This window comes from Pogoniulus pusillus, chromosome 23 (assembly GCF_015220805.1).
Source record: "Pogoniulus pusillus isolate bPogPus1 chromosome 23, bPogPus1.pri, whole genome shotgun sequence".
Classification (NCBI taxonomy): domain Eukaryota; kingdom Metazoa; phylum Chordata; class Aves; order Piciformes; family Lybiidae; genus Pogoniulus; species Pogoniulus pusillus.
The window spans coordinates 15,662,384-15,681,598 of NC_087286.1; the positions used below are offsets into that span (position 1 = coordinate 15,662,384).

General features: G+C 64.4%; 1 protein-coding gene across 5 annotated transcripts; it reads right to left on the bottom strand.

Moving 5' to 3' along the window:
• Positions 1–444: 444 nt before the first annotated feature.
• SLC4A2 (solute carrier family 4 member 2) lies at positions 445–19,194 on the bottom strand. Of its 5 annotated transcripts, XM_064162675.1 has the most exons (24): positions 18,939–19,194; positions 18,178–18,240; positions 12,917–13,067; positions 9,761–9,929; positions 9,456–9,685; positions 9,215–9,330; positions 8,883–9,115; positions 8,093–8,229; positions 7,609–7,789; positions 7,381–7,516; positions 7,086–7,269; positions 6,873–6,987; positions 6,580–6,764; positions 6,264–6,477; positions 5,190–5,408; positions 4,813–4,961; positions 3,913–4,107; positions 3,622–3,831; positions 3,414–3,503; positions 3,012–3,178; positions 2,186–2,439; positions 1,835–2,004; positions 1,393–1,566; positions 445–1,030 (listed from the first exon to the last, which is right to left on the bottom strand). In XM_064162675.1, exons 3-24 carry the CDS (start codon positions 12,974–12,976, stop codon positions 950–952), a joined length of 3,669 nt encoding a protein of 1,222 aa, XP_064018745.1. In that variant the 5' UTR covers positions 12,977–13,067; positions 18,178–18,240; positions 18,939–19,194; the 3' UTR covers positions 445–949. The 5 variants fall into 5 exon arrangements, with proteins under 5 accessions (XP_064018745.1, XP_064018748.1, XP_064018746.1 ...); XM_064162678.1 differs by lacking the exon at positions 18,178–18,240; XM_064162676.1 differs by lacking the exon at positions 18,939–19,194 and having other exon boundaries at positions 18,178–18,288.
• Positions 19,195–19,215: the final 21 nt, after the last annotated feature.

Consider the following 19,215-nt stretch of genomic DNA (forward strand, 5'->3'; position numbering starts at 1 on the left):
GGATGTGGGGCTGGGCGGTGGGCACCTGCTCCGTGACGCAGGGCCGGGGAGCGAGGTTATTTATTGATGTTAGTTGGGGGGGGGGATGGGGTACGACTCGAGGGGGCAGAGGGGGAGATTTGGGTGCTGGGAGAAAGGGAAGTGGGGTGGGGGGTGGGAAGGCCCCTCACTGCCACCCCCTGCTCTAGCCCTGCCTCCTCAGCATTGTCAGCATGGGGCCTGTCAGCCTGGTGGCACTGGGGGGACATCCCTGTGCCCCGAGCCCAGCTGCGGGGAGGGATGGGGCCGAGCCTGGCCGCACGCGCAGGGGCCGGGGGGGGAAGGGGGTGGGGAGGGCGAGGGGGAAGAGGGGAGGCTGTTTGCGCCGCCGGGGGCTGCTCCCCGTGCTGGGACAAGGGGGTGCTGGGGCGGGGGTGACCTTTACAATAAAAGCGGTGAAAAGTGTGCAAAGTCCAGTCTCTTTATTGGGACAAGGCAGCGGCTGGGCCCGCCACAGGGGGACCCTCCCCTAGTGCCCCGACCCTGCCCAGGAGCAGGGGGCAGGGTTCCCCCAGCCCAGGGCGCTGGTTCTGAAGCTGATTATTGCCACTGGAATTGCTCCGTTAAATAAAGGACCCGACCGATGGCTGGAGGGGTGCTCGGGTGGCTCCTGCGCCGGGGGGTGCAGAGGAGCTGGGGCAGGACCCGCAGTTCTGCTGGCAGGTGGTCGGGGGAGGGCTTCTGCCCCGTGGCGTGGGCACGACGTGCCCTGGGCGGGGGTCCAAAGGCTCGGCCGGACCCTGTGCGGCTGGAGGGGTGCAGGGAGGTCCCCGGCGGGGCAAGGCTGCAGCCGACGACTCTTTGGCAGATGTGACCCCTCCGCAAAAGGCACAGGGGGCACGGGGGAGCCCGTCCCCATCTGGGCGGCAGCACGGGGGCTCGGCCCGGGATGCAGGGCGCTGGCAGCTGCTCACACCGGCATTGGCATCTCGTTGTACTCGTCCACCCCTTCCCGCTCGTCCAGGATGGGCTCAGCCTCGGCCGCGTCCAGCTGTGGGGGAAAGGGTGGGCAGCAAGGGACCTCCAGCACCAACCCACCCACCCAGGGAAGCTGGCACCCGTTGGGACAGCAGGGGATCGACTGGGATGGGGGACACAGAGCAAGGGTCCTGCAGGCCAAGGGACCCACAGGAATGAAGGGCACACAATGCTGAGTGATCCACTGGGACAAGGGACCCACACGGATGAGGGATCAACAGGATGAAGGATCCAGTGGGACAAGGGACCCATGAGGACGAGTGATCCACCAGGACAAGGGACCACCAGGACAAGGCACCGTTGGGATGAGAGACCCACAGGACCAGGGACAGAGCAGGATGGGCACAGAGGGCCCCTCGGGGCGCTGGCACTTACACACTTCATCTCGCGGTCGGTGAAGATGCGGCTGAGCAGGCACATACGGAGCGGCACCGTGAGGATGAGGATGAAGGGGAAGGCCAGCGAGGCCACGGTGGACATGACGGCCCAGAGCACGGCCAGGCAGCCCAGCTGCAGCCCGGTGAAGAGGTGCATGCGCAGTGTGCGGACCTGCATAGGCATGCTGTCAGTGCCAGGGGCACAGGTGTGCCAGTGCCCTGCGTCCCCTCCCAGAGCGATGCCTCCCCTGGGGACATGGCTGCCCATGGCCAGGGTCTGGCTGCCCCAGGGCAACTGCCCTGTGTCCCTGCGACCCCGTAAAGGCTCTGAAAGAGTTTGTCCTGCAGATGAACCAGTGCCCAAGACCCCAGGCTGCTCCAGGCTAACAGCTGCCCGAGATGAGAGTCCCTCAGCCCTCCCCCAGGAACCCCTTTCTGACCTTTTTGACGTAGGAGACATCGGGGTGGTGCTTGGGGGGCATCAGCAGCAGCTGCAGGCGCTCGTAGAACTGGATGCCGTTGAGGGAGGTGACGCCCATGTAGAGAAAGATGCCGAAGAGCACAGCCAGGGGGATCTGCCGCAGCAGGTCCCCGATGACGATAGACAGCCCTGGGTACAGTACAGTCAGCAACAGTGCCTGGGGAGGGCGCAGCCTCCTGGCCCCGCTCTTCTCTGCCCAGTCAGTCCCCACATCCAGGCACACTGGTGCCCACGGGAGACAGGCTGCTCATGGCAGTTTGTTCAGAGCACCCCAGATGCCACCACTGCAGCTCACCAGGGTTAGACTTACCGACCAGCACGGCCACCAGCAGCCCGGTGACTCGCTGCTCCTTCACCTCCTGGATCTTGGGCTTGTCCCCAGGTGCCACAGCCTTGCTCATGACAGTGAGGGCATTGGCATGGGTGACGGAGCGCACCGTGGCTGCTGCCAGCCATGGCAGCCCAAAGAGTGCAAAGAAACCACCCATGGCCACGATGAGCAGCAGGTCCAGGTGGAAGCCAGAGCCCTTCTGCAGCATCCGCTCCTTCTTGCTGATGATCAGCCTGGGCACAAGGGCAGACTGTCAGCTTGGCACAGCTCAGTATGGCACGGTAAAGCATGGCATGGCTCAGCCTGGCATGACAAAGTTTGGCACAGGACAGCGTGACATAGAGAAGCACAGAATGGTAGGAGTTGGGAGTGACTTCTGGAGATCATTGAGTCCAATCCCTATGCCAAGGCAGAATCACCTAAGGTAGGTCATGCAGGAATGCATGGCACAGCTTGGCAGAACATGGCTCAGCACAGCATAGCTCAACATGGCACAGCACAGCTTGGCACTGCTTGACATGATGCAGCATTACTTGGCACAGTATGGCATGGCTCAGTCCAGCACAGTTCAGCATGGAACAGACGCATGGTATGGCTCAGCCTGACATAGTATGTCACAGCATGACATGGCATGGCTCGGCATGACATGGCATGGCTCGGCACAGTTCAGCATGACACAGTTTAGCATGTTAAAGCATGGTACAGCTCAGCCTGGCACAGTCTGTCACTACACAGCCTGCAATGGCTCAGTATGACACGGCATGACACAACTTGGCACAGACCCTCTGCCCCCCACCATACGCACGTGGTGATCTGTGTCTCCATGAAGATGAGGATGAAGACGAGGACAGCCGGGAGCCCACTGGCCACCATCATCCAGACGGGGAAGGGGCTCTGCTCACCCAGAGGGTTGATGACCCAGCCCCGCTTCTCCGGGGCCGTCACCGAGAACCCGCTGGGCACACTCAGCTTCTGCAGGACAGGGACAGAAATGCTGGAGGCGGCACCAGCTCTGCCCCGCCATGGGGCAAAGTGGGTGCCAGGACCCACCACAGCTGGGCTCAAAGGCAAAGTGGGGTGAAAGACCAGGAGCTGGAGGTGGCCAACGTGGTGGAACCCATGGCTGGCATAGATGGTGCCAAAGCAGCAGGAGGGTGCAGAGTTGGGGGGGTCCTGGCAGTAGCAAGGGTGGTTGGGTGCTACCCACCTGTGTGTAGGTGTCCTGGATGCCATAGTCCACCAGCACCATGACCAGGATGGCAATGGGCACTCCGAAGTCACCAATCAGACGCCGGATCTGGGAGGATGAGCAGGTTCAGCCCAGCCTCAGCCCCAGCACCAGCCAAACCCCTCCACCCCACACTGGGCTCACCCCGGGCCCCTCGCTGCCGTCCCGTCCCTCCTGCCCCACGCACCCGTCCGGGGAAGAAGCGGCTGTTCTTGAACTTGCGCAGGAAGAAGGCGATGAAGAAGGTGCCAGCCATGAGCACCAGCGACAGCAGCGCCGTGTTGGGCTGCCCGGTCACCTTGGCCGCGCTGCCATCCGCCACGCTGCCATTGCGCCACGCCACGGGCCCCGTGCTGTTGTCCCGCAGGCAGCCATGCAGGGGGTGCTCCTGAAAGATCTGAGCAGCACCAGCCTCAGCTGGGTCCCACCTCTGCCCTCCCACCCCACTGACACCATGCACCCAACCCTGCCCACTCACCTTGGCCAGCTTGGAGAATGTCTCGTAGATGAAGATGAGGGAGATGAGGAAGGCAAAGATCTCCTGGGTGAAGCGGGAGACAAAGCGCACCAGGAAGCTGCCCTCAAAGGCCACCATGACCAGCACGATGAGGATGAGCCAGAAGCCGATCCAGACGCGCCCCACCAGGTACTCCAACTCATTGGACGTGCAGAACTGTCAGGGCCATACAGACAGATGGAGGGAGACAGACAGGGGTCAGCAGTGGGGGTGACTGCAGGGCTGAGGCTCAGCCCTGGGAGATCATGGAATCATGGAATCATTTGGGTTGGAAGAGACTTCTAAGCTCAGGGAGTCCAACCATAAACACAGCACTGCCAGGGCACCACCAAACCACTGCCCTCAGCACCACATTTCCACAGCTTGGAAACCTCTCCAGGGATGGGGACTACACTACTGCCCTGGGCCAGGCCTGGACAACCCTCAAGGGGCAGAAATTGTTCCTCACGTCCAAGCTAAACCTCCCCTTGGGCAACTTGAGGTCATTTCCTCTTGTCCTGCCACTGACCCAACCAGGCTCCAACCTCCTGTCAGGGAGTTGCAGAAAGCCAGGAGTTCTCCCCTCAGCCTGCTCTTCTCCAGGCTCAACACACCCAGCTGCTCCTCCCCAGCCCTGTTCTCCAGACCCTTCACCAGCTTCCATGCCCTTCTCCAGACCCTCAATGTCCTTCTTTGAGTGAGGGGCGCAAAACTGACCACCGGATTGGTTATGTGGCCTCACCAGTGCCCAGTCCTGGGGGACAATCACCTCTCTACTGCTGGTCACACCAGTGTGATCCAAGCCAGGATGCTGGTGGCCTTCTCAGCCTCCTGGGCACACACTAGCTCACCCACGTGCCCTACAGCCCCCCAGGCTCTCACCGTGAAGAAGGCCTCCTCAAAGACCAGCAGCGGCCCTGAGAAGCCAATGACGAGCAGGGGCTGGGCACCCAGCAGACAGAAGATGACGCCCTGCAGCGAGGTGGAGATGATCAGCTCCGACACCCCGATCAGGTCCTGCGTCTTCTCCCCTGCAGGCAGGACAGGCTCAGGCACAGCCGGCGGCATTGTCCTTAGCATCAGCACTGATGGCACCGCATGCTGACACCTCCCAACCACTCCTGCTGGGGTGCAGGCATAGGACAGTGCCCAGCACCCACGTTTGCTGTACCCCTCGGCAATGCCTGGCTCTGGCAGTGCCTCTGTGCCCCCTTGCAATGCCCAGCCCTGGCAATAGCCCTTAGCTCCCCAGCACTCACCCAGCAGCCCTCCGAAGGTGATGGCTGGTGAGAGGGCAGCGAAGTAGATGAAGATGACGGCAGCGATGCACTGGGGGTTCAGCGCGTCCCTGAAGTCGCTCAGGTAGTGGGGGTAGCGCCGGCGCACGTCGCGGATCAGCCCCCCGAAGGGGCGCCCCGTGCGACGCAGAGGGTCGTCAGCGTCCTCCTCGCCCTCCACCACCTTCAGCTTCAGCAGCGCTGTGACCGGCACACAACAGCCGGTGAGGTGACAGCAGCACATGCGGCACATGCCAGGACAAGGGGTGATGGCTGAAACTTGAAGCGGGGAGACTCAGAGTGGAGAGAGGGGAGAAATGTTTGACACTGAGGGTGGTGAGAGCCTGGCCCAGGTTGCCCAGGGAGGTGGGAGATGCTCCAACCCTAGAACCATCCCAGCTCAGGTTATTTGGGGTTCTCAGCAGCCTGCCCTAGTTGCAGATGTCCCTGCTGACTGCAGGGGGTTGGACTGGAGGAGCTCTGAAGGTCACCCAAACCAGTCTGTGACTCTAGGATTTATTTCCAGTTGATGATCAGACTGAAGGACTTCACCTGATGGAGCACAACGAGTTGACCACCTCGCTCTGGATGCCCTGGGTAACCCTGAGAAGATGCTGTCCTCCAGCTCCTGAGTCCTTACAGAACTTCACCCAGCCCAGCCAAATTTACAGGGAGAGTGGTGAGACACTGGCACAGGTTGCTCAGGGAGGCTGTGGATGTCCCCTCCCTGGAGGTGTTCAAGGCCAGGCTGGATGAGGCTTTGAGCAACCTGGTCTGGTGGGAGGTGTTCCTGTCCATGGCAGAGGGATTTGGAACTGGATGATCTTTAAGGTCCCTTCCAAGCCATACTATGAATCTACAAACTGCTCCCAGCCCAGCACAGTCAGGGGGCAACCTGAGCTCAGGCCACTGTCCTGGCATGGCTGGGGCATCAGACTCCCATGCTCCAGAAGATGCCACACCCATCATGGCAACCCCATGGGGAATCCCCACAGGAGGGGGTGAGGCTCAGCACAGCAAGACCCCATCACCAGCCAGCCCCTGCCCCACCAGCACCTTTCTCTTCAGGGGACTTGGGCTCCAGCAGCAGCCTCCGCTCCTGCTCCTCCCTCTTCTTCAGCATCTCGCGCTGGAAGTGGGCGACGCTGCGCAGCAGCTCCTCGCCCTGCACCTCGGAGGGCGGCAGGACCACGCTGCAGTCCAGGAACTCGTTGATGGCCGTCAGGAGGTCCTGGCGGTCATCAGCCAAGTACGCAGCCTCGTGGAATTGCTGGTGGGGTGACGGTGGGGTCAGAGTATGCGGCCAGGGGCACTCAGCCTGGCTGCAGTGGGGACATGGGCACAGCAGGGGCATGGCAGCGGCAGAGCTGACCTTGTCAGACATGAGAGTGGAGATGGAGCGCCCGATCTCATGGTAGTCCATGTGGGTGCTGCTGGGGCCCAGAAGCACAAAGAGGAACCGCACTGGCACCGGTACCTCCAGCACCGACTCCAGCTCCACCGCCTCCCGCAGCCGCACGAAGGCCATGGTGGGCTGGTCCAGGAACTCCACGCAGCCTGGAGGGGGTATAGCGGGGCACAGGGGTCACCATGGTGTGCAAGGGGACGCTGTGGGAGCCTGGCATGTGGTGCCCAATCCACTCACTCCCTGCCACCCCTCCGTACCCACAAGCACCACAGTGGCCTCGGCATTGTCCGGGATCTTCTCCAGCAGCTTCAGCTCATGCTTGGACTTGGAGCGGGTGATGCCAGCTGGGGGTGTGGGGGTGAGGACCTCCTTCTGTGGGCAAAGAGGCTCTGCCAGGTCCCCTCCCAAGGACAAGGAGGGTGCCAGGCTGCAAAGAAGGCAGGGACAGGGGACAGGGACATTGAGCTCACCTCTCGCTCCATGTCCACCCGTGTCTCATGCTCAGCGGCTTGGCCGGCAATGAGGGGCTCGGTGACGGCTGGCTCACTGGCCTCGCCCACGTGGTTGGTGCTGTGGTGGTGGCCCAGGAGGGAGCCCAGGCTGCCTGCGGAGATGTTGCGGGGGAAGGAGAAGTCCTTCTCGTCGCTTGGGTGGCTGTGGGACAAAGCCAGGATGTCTGTGCTGACCCTGAGGCCCTGCGTGTTGGTGGGCCCCGGGAGCAGGTTCCAGCTGAGGGAGGCTGTGGCTACTGCCCCCCGTGCTGACCTGTGCTTGAGCAGCAGTGCCCGCAGCACATTGGCACGGTCCTCAGCCCGGATCTGGTCGGTAATGACCATCTGCTCCACCACTTGATGGGCCACCCCTGGCAGCGTCTTCTGGTCCAGATCGAGGAGCACAGCCCCTGTGTGAGGGATGGGGGTGGGGGTGAGGTGAGAGGGGACAAGGACCCTCCATGCTGACCTGCACCCCACGATGCCAGCTCTGCCTCTCTACCGTGTGCCAGGGTCTTGCGCAACTCCAGGAGGCTGCGGAAAGACAAGGAGGCCACGTGTGGCTTCCCCCACCGGTCTGTCTCCTCCTCCACATCCTCCTCGAACTTGATCCAGCGTGCAGTCTCCTTCCACTGCAGCTCCTGGTTCTTGTCCACCACCAGCTCGTTCAGCTCCACAAACACCTGTGATGTGGAATGGCAGCGTTGGCACTGACATGACTGGCATGGTCAATGCTGGCATGGCATGGTCCCCCCTGCCACTGCCATGACAGGAACTCCCCTACAGTGATGGGGCCACACAGAGGCAGCCACCCCCCTTAGTGCCCACCCAGCCACTCACCCTGGCCCTGTGCCACACTCCAGCTCCTCTGGTACACCAGGACCCCCAGCTGTACCACCCAAACTGTGCCAGGACATCCAGTCCTGCCCCACTCCTGCCTGGCACCAGAACTCCAAGCCCTGCCTCCCCAGTGCCAATCTCCCCACCTCATGAGGCTGCCGGTCCTGCTTGCGCTGCCGGGTGCTGGGCTCCTTGTGGTCCTTGCTGACGTGCACCACCTGTGCCTTGGCACTCTTCCGGACCAGGTGCCGGCGCACCCCTGGCACGTCCTCGAAGCGGTGACCTGACAGCAATGGAGGTGACAGCAATGGAGGTGTGTGTGACCACCAAGCCCTAGCACTGGGCAGCCTCGAGCTGGCAGCCTGCCCATGGCACCTGGGAGATTAGAGATTCAAGCTGGGGCTTGGCAAAGACCATCGCAGCCCTGGGGCCCATAAGCATGGCATAGTGGTACTCTGCAGAGATGGGATCTCTGCCACCAGGGGTTGCCCAGTTGCAGCTTTTCTATTGCCAATAGTGATGAACAGGAGCTCAGGTGACTCCTTAGGGTGGTGGCTCCTTGCACCGGGGCCATCTGAGTGCCCAGTGCCAGAGCTGTGTGTGCCCATTGGCCCCCAGGCTCTGGTGTGTGGGCAGCTCCCTGAGAAGCCAGGAGGCAAAACCTTCCCCCACTGCTCTGAGAGTCCCTGAGCTGCCAATTGCCAGCACCTAAGGGAGGCACAACTGCCTGCTCCTGTCACTCTGGCATCTCTTCCTGGCTGTGCTCCATGTGGGCACAGCTCATCCCTGGCACCCCAGTAGCAGGTTCCGGCCTGCAGCAGGGCTGGACCCTGCACCCACCCCATTGGGGTGACCCACCACCACCAGGCCCAGGTCCTGCCACACAGCTCAGCTGCTGACCAAGTGGCAGCCAGGCACAGGGTGCCCCCTACTCACTCTTCATGTAGTCTAGGTCTGCCGATGCCAGTGTCTGCGCCTCTGACTCGTCCGTTGGCATCTTCTGGTAGCGCTCCTGCTCTGCGCCCGTCATGCTGCCGATGCGCCGCCGCTCGTGCAGGTTGTAGCTGCGGTGCCCTGGCTGCGACACCTTGGGCACAGCACGACCAGGGGACCCAGCATCGCCAGCAGCGCCCGCTCGCCCCGACGAGGACCCCTCCTCTGCGTCGGGGCTGGGGGACAAAATCCCTTCTCAGAGCCGAGCCCCCCTGGAGGGAGTCCCAGCCCCCCAGGCCCATGCCGGCCCCAGCTGAGCTCTGATCCCCACTCACCTGCCTGCCCGGGGGGATGTGGACACCTGGGGATCTGCGGGGCAGACGGGCAGTGCCAGGGGTGTCACCGGCTCCTCTGGCCGCTGCTCAGGCACCTCGTCCTCCTGCAGAAAAAACTGCGGCAGGGAACGGTTGGCACTGGCTGCTGCAGAGCTCTGTAGCCCCACCAAGGTGCCACTGGCCACGGCACTCCAGACATGCCCAGAGCAGGGGGCACAGGCACACCTGGCCCTGCCCTCACCTGCACGGCCTCAGGCGGACACAGCTCCTCAGCCGAGGGCTCAGGCTCAGTGTCACCAGCCTCATCCTCGTCCTCTTCAGCCTCCTCAATGGTGGGGGTCTCACCGGGCACCGAGGCACGGCGTGGCTTCTTCTTGCCCTTCTTTGGCACTCCCCCCTTCTTGCGTCGGGCATCAGGGGGCAGGTGAGTAGACAGTGGGTGGTGGATGTGGTGGGATGACTGTCGATGGTCTGTGGGCAACAAGGCAGGTTGGCATCCTAGTGGCACCTGCCTGGTGCCCACCCGGTGCCCGGTGCCCAGCTCACACTCGAAGTCCTCCTCGCCGTAGCTGCGCCCAGCCTCCTCAGCGTTGCGGGGGTGAGTGTCGCTCAGGATCTCCTCGAAGCGCTCCACGCCCAGAGCCTTGTTCAGGTCCTTCTCCTCCTCTTCCTCCCCGAATACAGGCGAGACAGCGCCTGGCGCCTCCTGCTCGGGCTGTGGGACGGCAGCGGGGCTGAGTGGGCACCTGGCACCACTGGCATAACGAGCACCACCATGCCACCGGCCCCCAGCACATAGCCCCATATGATGAGTGCCCAGAATGGTGGCTCTCTGGGGTCAACAATGGCCCCGTACGTACGGGATGTGCCCATTTCACTGTACCCCAGGATGGTGCCCATCCAGAGTGCCCCATGCCCTCAACTCCTCCCTCATGGTCATGGGCACCTCTGTGTCCACTCCCAAGGCAGCCCCAACTTGGAATCTGCAGTGCCATGCTCTGGTACCATGCTCACCCTGTGTACGCTCAGCAGCCCAATACCAGGCACTGGTGCTGTGCCCTGCTGTGTACCCTCAGTGTACCCAATGCCTCGATGCTGTGCCCTCCTGTGTTCCCCTAGCAGTCCCAGTGCCGTGCTCCCGTATACCCCTAGCATCCCCGAGCTCTTCTCCCCAGCCAGCCCAGACCCAGTACTCCCAGCGCCATGCCCTGGCACTGTGACCCTACCACACGCCCCCAACCCTGCCCCCGTCCCAGTGCTGCTGGTGGGTACGGGGCGGGGGGGGTGCTGGGATAGACAGAGGTGAGGAGGGGGTGCTGCGGGTGCGGGGGGGGCTACGGGGGTGCGGGGATCCGAGGGGTCCAGGGGAGGTTAAAGGTGAGGGGGGGCTGAGGGGGTCCGGGGGGTGCCGGGGGTCGGGGGGTGCGGGGTGCGCGTCCCCGCCCCGGCCCTACCTGAGTCATGGCGGAGCCGCGCTCCCGCCGCAGCTCCCGCAGCGCTTTATCGGCCCGGCCGGGCTGGGGGGGCTGGGGGGAGCGGGGGGCGGCGGCTCATTCCCGGCCTCGCCAAATATTGACGGAGCCGCCCCGCGCCCGCCTCAAGGTGACAGCGGCCGCAGAGGGCACCGGCTGCGGGCACCGGCTGCGGGCACCGAGATGTGCTACTTCCCCCCAACCCCCAACCCCGCCGAGCCCTGAACCCCCGAGAACGGAACGGACCGACTCGCAGGTAACGCACGGCCCCCGGGAATGCACCGACCCCCTCCCAGCTATGCACGCCCCCCGCCCCCCACCTCCCCGGTAACGCACCGCCCCCGGGAATGCACCGGACCCTCCCCCACCACGGACAACCCCCATGCCCCCCAGCAATGCATGGACGCCCCCCGCCCCCCGGGCATCGCACCGACTCCAGGAATGCACCGACCTCCGCAGGAATGCACCGACCCCGGTAACGCACCGACCCGCTGGCAGTGCACCGAATCCCCAGGAATGCACCGACCTCTCCCCGCCGAGCTCCAGCCCTCCCTGGCAGTGCACGGACCCCGTCGTGCAGCAGAGCCCCCCAGCAAACACCTCCCCCCTGCCCCGGGGCTTGACGATGCACCGGGAATGCACCGGAATGCACCGGGAATGCACCGATAGCCCCTCCTCCCCCGGCGCTGCACGGGTCAGATCGGGTCAACCTCCCCCCTCACCCCCGTAATGTTCCAACCTGCCCGGTAACGTGCGGCTCCCCCCTGGTAAGGTGCCCCCCCACTCCGGTAAGGGGAAATCTCTGTCCGCCCCCACCAGAGCCCCCCCCCCGAGCCCCTCGAAGTGCTCAGCGCTGAGGGGCACAGGTCCTGCCCTGCCCCAGACTCCACCACTCACCCCCCTGGACTAAGCAGGTCGAGGAGCCCTGGCGTGGGGGCACTGGAATGATGGTGCCAGATGTGGCTGGGGGAACTTGGCGGAGGCGGGGGGGGGGGGGGGAAGGGCACCCTGGACACAGGGCTGGCATGCTCTGCCTGCCAGGACACCCCCAGGCAGTGGTGACAGGGGCTGCCATTCCACTGGGGACAGCCTGGCACTCCAAGTTAGTGCTCAACCAGGGTTGTGCCAGAGTGCCAGAACTACAGCCCTCCTAGTCTGACACATCCCAGCCTGGCTGGCATGTCCTGGGCAGAGCCATGGTCCCTTGTCCCAGTCCTGGTGACTTCAAAGCCCCTGGGCTTTGAGTGGTACAAGGGACAGCAGACTGTACCTTACTGTGCCATCGTGCCCACCACACCCACCTCCATGGCATCAAAGCCACAATGGCAGCATCATGCCACAGCCTCTGCCCACACTCCTTTGCCAGGGCCCCTCCATGGGCTCGAGACCCCCATCAGGCATCCCATGCCCCCCTCCAGAGTCCCCATAGCTCTGTAAACCCACAAGGCTACATTCAGCCCTGGTAGTGCCCAATGAGGCAGCACCCAGTGGATGCCAACATCCCTGTCCTCAGCCCAGAATCCTGCCAGCCCCAAAATGACCTTGGACCCCACATTTGCTGTTCACATCATTCCTGTGCCACATGTCCCTGCCATAGTCCTCTGGTGCCCACACACTGACTCTGCTTGCAGTGATGTCCAGGATCTCCTCCCTGAACTCTCATCCCCAGACCAGTGTAACCAAGTGCCCACATCCCCACGTGTGCCAGGGCCTGCAGCACCCTGCCAGAGGTCAGCAGGGCTGAGCTGTTCCCAGCACCATCCCTGAGTGACATCCCCATGTCCTGACGTGCCCTGGCACATTCCTGTGGCACCACTGGGCACAGCTATGGCTCCAGTGGGCACTGTATCCTTGGCACAAAGGACTTGCCACCCGAGGGAGGCCACAGCTCACCCAACTGCCCACGAGGAAATCCATGGGTGGCAAAGTTGCCAGGAAGGGGCTGCACGCCCTGGTCACGTGTCGCGGCAGCTTGCCCAACGGCACCGGGCAACCGCACAGCACAAAGGGTTAATCATTAACTGCCTCTGGGACCCACCGCGGGCTGGCACCGCTGGCACCCACCACGAGTGGCACTGGCAGAGCTGGCAGCCCCAGCCCAACATGCCCCAGTGCAGCATGGCAAGACAGCCATACCACAGCACCTCTCACCCAGGTGAGTGGTCCTGGCAGTCCCACCATGTCCCTCTGGCTGCCATGGGGCCATGCCCACTGCTGTTGTGGCACTTACGCTCTGGAAGGCCGAGGAGACGATGTGGTGGATCTCAGAGGACACCGGGCAGCGGGCCATGGTGCTGGCACTGGCACGGTGTGCGGGCACGGCCGGCTTAGCCCTTCTCCTTCTCACGGGGGCTCAGGGGACGCTCTCGAGGCTGCATAACCTGCGGGGGAAGAGAGGGGTGGGGGGCTTAGGGGGCACGCCTGGGGCTCCCTGTTGCCACCGGCTGTCCCTGTCCTCAGGGTGCCACCACGTCTGCCCCTCCTTGGCCGGCTCCGGGCTGGTTTGTCTTGGCAGCTGGAGCACGCGGGGGAGCCATGGCCAAGACAAACGCCAGGAGGGGAGTGGAGCCGGGATGGCGGGAGGGGGGCCAGACCCCCCACCGGGACCCCGGGCACGGTGCCCAACCTCATAGCCAGGAGCCAAACCCTGCAGTGCTGTGGCACTGAGTAACCCCTAGATGCAGCCCCCAGTGACCAATGGCACCAAACCTCTGTCCCGATGCCCCAAACTTGCCCACTTGCTATTTCCACTTCGCACTTGCCCCCGGGCAGCTCCGCAGGCACCCAGCTGACCCCCTCCAGCACCGGTGTGCTGCGTTTATTGCCACAGGATGTGGCTCCACGTGACGGTGGGGACCGAGGGGAGGGTGGTGACGGATGACTGCGTCTCACATGCGTGCCACTCCACCACCAGCATCATCACCATCACCCACCGTGGACTGCAGTGGGGCATGAGGAGACACAGCCCTAGAAGATGCCAAAGCTGTGGCTTCTCGTGCCCCACCTCAGCCACCGGATTGACCCTTGGCACTACCCAACTCCAGCTGCTCCCTAATCCCTGCTGCCATCCGACACATCTACATTCCAGCCACGGATTAGCCAGCTCTCCTGCAGTGCCCACCAAGCCAAACCTGCCCCTGTAACTCATGATGGGACCTCCTCAACCTATGGCACCCCATAGTGCCATGAGAAGTGGGCTGGCACAGCTCCAATCTTACCAGTGTGGGACACTGGGGTGGGAACTGGGGGAGGGGGAACAAGTTGGTCACTCTACTACCATACTGCAAATGGTGCCAGCAACCTCCATATGGGTCTAAGACCCCCAGATGGAGCTGGGACTTCCAAACTGGGTGACAAGCTGGATGCTGAGGGGTCCCCATGGCTGCCTCTCCCTCAACCCTGAAAACTGGAACCAGTAAGTGAGGTGTGGGGAGTCCCCAGTGCCAGTCAGAGCTGCTCCTAGGAGTGGGGGGCACTGGGCAGAATCTACTGGGATGGTGTTGAGTGACCAACTGGGCATAAGCCAGCATCCTGGTGCCTGCTCATGTCACACAGGATGGTGTCCCAGTCCCACCCGTGGCAGGGACGTGGTGCTGGGCCACAACAGCTGTGGGTGCCAGGGCTCCAGCGTGGGATGGCGCCCGCTGCTCCGGGCACTAAGCAGCTTTTGGGGTTTAATCCCAGGATTAGAGCCCAGAACACATCAGGGATTGTTCTCAAGAAGCGCCAGGCTCTCACCAGCTCTCCTTGAGAGACCACGGGGACCTGGCAGCATGATGCCAGGGTGGGTGAGCCAACAGCACCAGGTCTAGCCATGCAGGGCACAGGCAGTGCCTGGGTGCCAGTGGCCTGACCCCGTGGAAAGGGTGACATGCAGGCGGCGGGGGGGGACACTTCTGCTTTCCGTGGTGGTGGCTGAGTCAGCAGGCAGGCGTGACCGGGAACGGCTCAGTGGCTCGTGCCAGCCCTGCAGAGACGCCCAGAGCCAGCCCATGCCAGGAGCTGGGCACCACACTAGGCCTGCCTGGCCCCATGGCTGATGCCACTTCCCTGGGAAGCTCTGACACTGGAGCCACGAGGGTCAGGGCCACGTGCCCGGGCTGCGCCACGGGGCCCATGCCAGCAGGTGGGCTGGGGTGGTGGCAGTGCCAATGCCAGCCCCGCTGTGCCGGTTGGCCGGTGCAGCACAATGGCCTCTTGTACACGGGAAGAGGCAGCGGCGATAAGCGGGGCAGGGCCGTCGATACGGGCACGGGCTGCCAGCGCCGCGCCGATAATTACCGGCTGGCTCCGATCTGCGCCAGCCGGCTCGGCGGCTGCCCGCTCACATTCCTGGGACGGGTCCCGGCCTGCCCGCCTGATCTGCGAGGGGATTAGTGAGCCCGTGCCCACGCCTCATGCCATCAGGCTGCCCAGAGGGCCCTGTGCCCCCAGAACCACTACCAGAACCCACGGATACCACACGGCTAGACGAGGGGGGAAGCAAGACAATGCCCAGCCTGAGCAGCCTGCCCACACCGAGGTGTCCCTATCCACAGCAGTGTGTCCCCACTGGGGTACCCCTGCCTACAGCACAGAACCAGGACCCTACAACAGGGACAAGATGGGCAGCCTTGGGGCTACCCAGAGCCACCCTGCTGCCCTGTGCCAGTGGCAGCATTGTGCCTCCTCACACCGTGTCGCCCAGGATGGGAACAGTGCTGGGAGCAGGTCTCTGTGTGTGTGGCATCACCACACACACACACGGGCCATGTCTGTGCCCACAGCATCGACAGTGACCACTGTGCCACAAGTGCACAGGTGCTGGAGCCACATCTGCAGCCCTGGTGCCTCGCTGACACGGCAGAGATGGAAAAGGCACCATGTCCCTCACCATTCCACCGGCAACCCCTTCTGCCAGATGAAAACAGGGCAGGGTGAGCCTGTCACAGGTCAGGCTGTGACCGTCGCTCTCGGCAGGATGGGCTCCCCCACTTGCCGCTAGCCATTATCAGGAGCCCAGCCTCAGATGCTGCCCAGACTCACCACCTCCTCACCCGGCTCCCCCAGACCCATAGCACCAGGGCAGGGAAGAGCAGAGCCTTGTCCCTGTGTGCCACACGGGCCTCGCTGTAGCAGGGAATGCCTAGAACCACAGGATGGCTTCCGTGGGCACTGCCCAGCCAGTGGTGACATAGCCTGGGCACCACGAATCACGGAGAGCATCGGCACTGGTGATGGGGAGCATCGTGCATGGGAGACATGAACCGGCCCCGGGCAGAGCCGCCTTGGTCCCGGCAGTGCCCCGGGGCTGCCCTGACACCGCTCCCGCCCCTCTGTGCCCGGGATATGCCGCAACACCGCGCAGCTCGGGAACGCACCGGGAGCCTCCCGCGCCCCCAAACCAAGACAGTGCCAAGGGGCAGTCGTGCTCCCGCGTCCTGCCCACCCTCGCAGCCCCCCGGCCCGGCTCACCTGGTTCCTCCAGGACCCCCCTGGAAACTGCGGCCGCTCCAAGCCCCCCCTGGCAGAAAGGGTCCCGCAGCGCCCCCATGGCCGCCGGCGGACAAGGTCCCCCCACCTCAGCAGAACTTTTCCCGACGCTGCAACTTGAGAAGCCACTGAAAATATGTGTCGCCCCCGCTGCCTCGGAACCGCCGGATCCGGGCATGAATCACCCGCCCCCGTGCCCTTGCCCGTGCCAGCGCCACCACTGCCTCCAGGGACCTGCCTTGGGGCAGGGGGCAGTGGGCAGGGGCTGCCCAGCATGTGAACCGGCCGTGTGATCCCTCCTGCCACGGCGGCCAGGTCACTGCCACTCAGTGTTACACTCCCATCACCCACTGCCATACCTGCCAGGTCCATGAGACCCACTGCCACAGCCACCTCAGCCCAGCTTTAGAGGGGCCAGCACCCTCTGAGCAGCACCAGACCTAGCGTGGCACTAGACGCCCCATACAGCATTGGGAACCCCTAGTGGCACGGGACCCCCACTTCAGCTGGCATTCCCTGCTGCTCTCCCCAGCCTAGCACGGGCACAGCTGCCTCCTCCAGTAACCCACTGCCCCAGTGCCATCATGCCGGGCACCACGTGCCACGCCAGGGACATGCACCAGCACTGACACCTGGCAGCTGCCATGGGGGCTCCTGGTTGTGGGCATAGCGACCCATACACACACTCACTCATAGCAGTGCTGGGGGCCAGCCACCCCACCACCCACCCACAGCAAGGAGGTGTGAACCCAGCAGTGCCATTCCCTATGCCCAGCACACAGCTCTGCCCCACTCACCCCATCACCCACCGACCCAGTGAAGCTGCAGCTTTCCACGGAGGCTGCCGGGCACCCGATGGCTGGCACGTGTCCTCTGGGTGGCACCTTGCCCTGGTGGGCAACGACACAGGGCCAAAGCGTAGCCAGGGGCGGTAGGCAGCTGCTGTCTGCCCCTCTGTGCCACGCGCTGCTGCTGGCTGGGCGCCGGGCAGAGCTTTTATAGTGGCGCGGAAGGAAAAATCTCGGCAGCGGCAGCGCAAGGCTTTGTTTGGGTGAGCCGGCACCGGGCACTTCATCCAAACACAGCCACGGTGCCAAGTCCTGGAGCGACTCTGCGGGCAGCCCCACCTCTGCCCCGTGGCTCCTGCTGGGCACGGGGGCAGCCAGGGATTGCCAAATGCCAACAAAGACACCTCATGAAGCCAAGGGGCAACACGGCAGAGAGGCAGAGGCACATTTTCTGGGGTACTGTGGGATAGGGAACAGGGAGGAACTCCCCCACTGATAGCCTTGGCACCACTGGCAAGCCCCAGGGCACTCATCCCAGTCTCTGCGGCCACTGAGTCCCCTCTAATAACAGGGTTGAGTTTGTGGGGGATGTGCTGGGGATGGCAGCCAGAGTCCCCCACCCCACAGGACATTGCAGGGAATGGGGGGGCAGGAGAATCTGAGAGGGATGGGGGCCTCCTCCTTGTCCCCTGCAACGCCCCTGCCCGCGGGACGGAAGCAGTGCCCACGGGGAGCCACAGCTGCTGGTGCCAGGAAGGTTGTTAGGCCGATCAATCTGGCGCTCGTGGCAGCCCTTGAAGCGGTGCAGTGACCCTGAAGGGTCCTGCAGCCCATGCCCGCAGCTGCCACACAGAGAAGGGGGGCACGGATCCCTTCCCAGGGATCCACCCCTAGGGCCGTGGGAGCCCACACCGGCGGGTGAGTGGGAGAGCAGCAGGGGCTGGATCCGTGCCCGGGGTTGCTCAACCCCTTGGCAGCGTTTCGCAAGCGGGCAGAGCCGCTTGCCACCCAGCACGGCACATGGCGGCTGTTGGTAGGCATACGATGCCAGGCGAGCACCAACCACAAGGCACCATCGGGGACACGCTAGGACAGGGCAGAGCCCCACGACGTTTCCTCTGCCCTGGCCACTGAGCCGGTGGGAATGGAGTGGTTGTGCACACTGACTTGGTGGCACACAGCAGCGCTCTGCCCCAGTACCAGTGCTGCGCCCCAGTGTCCCATTTCTCACCTGCCGAGGGTCGCGGGTGGGCTCAGGAGCCGGGTGGGCAGCGCATGGATCGGCCTCGAGTTGCTGGGAGACAAAACCACACCGAGGGGTGAAGCGCACAGGCAACAACCGGCATCCCCGGAGCCGGGAACGGTGCCAGCGCCGCCCGGGGCACCCTCACACTGATCCGGCCCTGGGAGACGCTGAGATGTCAAGTCCCGGTGGGCACAGTCGGGGATGGGTGGGCGGGAGAGGAGTACGGCGGGGTGCTAGCAGCCAGCAGCCGGGTGTGCTGCGCCCACTGCAGCCAGAGCCCCATGGATCCCTGCCCAGGACTGCTGGGACCAAGTCCGAGCTCCTCTCGTCCCATGGCCGGACTTCGAGGTGGCAGAGAGGGGGAGCGGGGAAGCGGGGCCGGTCCAGGAGCCGCTGCCCCGGGGGTAGCCTCAGGGCCGGTGCAGCGCCCCGGGGCGCGGGGGGGGCATCCCGGAGAGGGTGTGGTGTGGGACCGTGATCGGCGCTGCCGTGCACGGACGGGACGAGACCGGAGCAACGGGATCGGTGGCAGGGAGCTCGAGGTGGGCACCGGGATCGGCGAGCAGGGCACCGCGGGTAGAGAAGGCAGACAGCAGGGGGGCAACGGGGGAACAGCAGGGAGGGAACGGGGGGACAGCGGGGAGGGAACGGGGGGACAGCGCCGGAACCGGACCGGATAGGATCGGCACCGTCCGAGCCCTGCCACGCCCCGCCAGCCATGCCAGCGGAGAGTCCCGACTGCTTACCGGAGAGTCCCGCCGAGCCGGGCGGGTCTGCGCGGTCCCGCGGGGCGGAGCGGTGGTGGCAGCGGGAGCGCGCCGGGGCGGAGCGGGGTGGGGCGACACCAGGAGGATCCAGACCGCTCCCGGCAGTTCCCGGGCAGCCTTGGTCACTCTCTTCTCGCTGCCCCCTCAGGGGACCCTGTAGTGCCCGATCCCTGCGCTGCCAAGCCACAGGGCGGAGCCAGCAGGCCCGGGACTCGAACCCGGAACCTGGCGGGCGGGGAGGGAGGGGCCGCGGGCG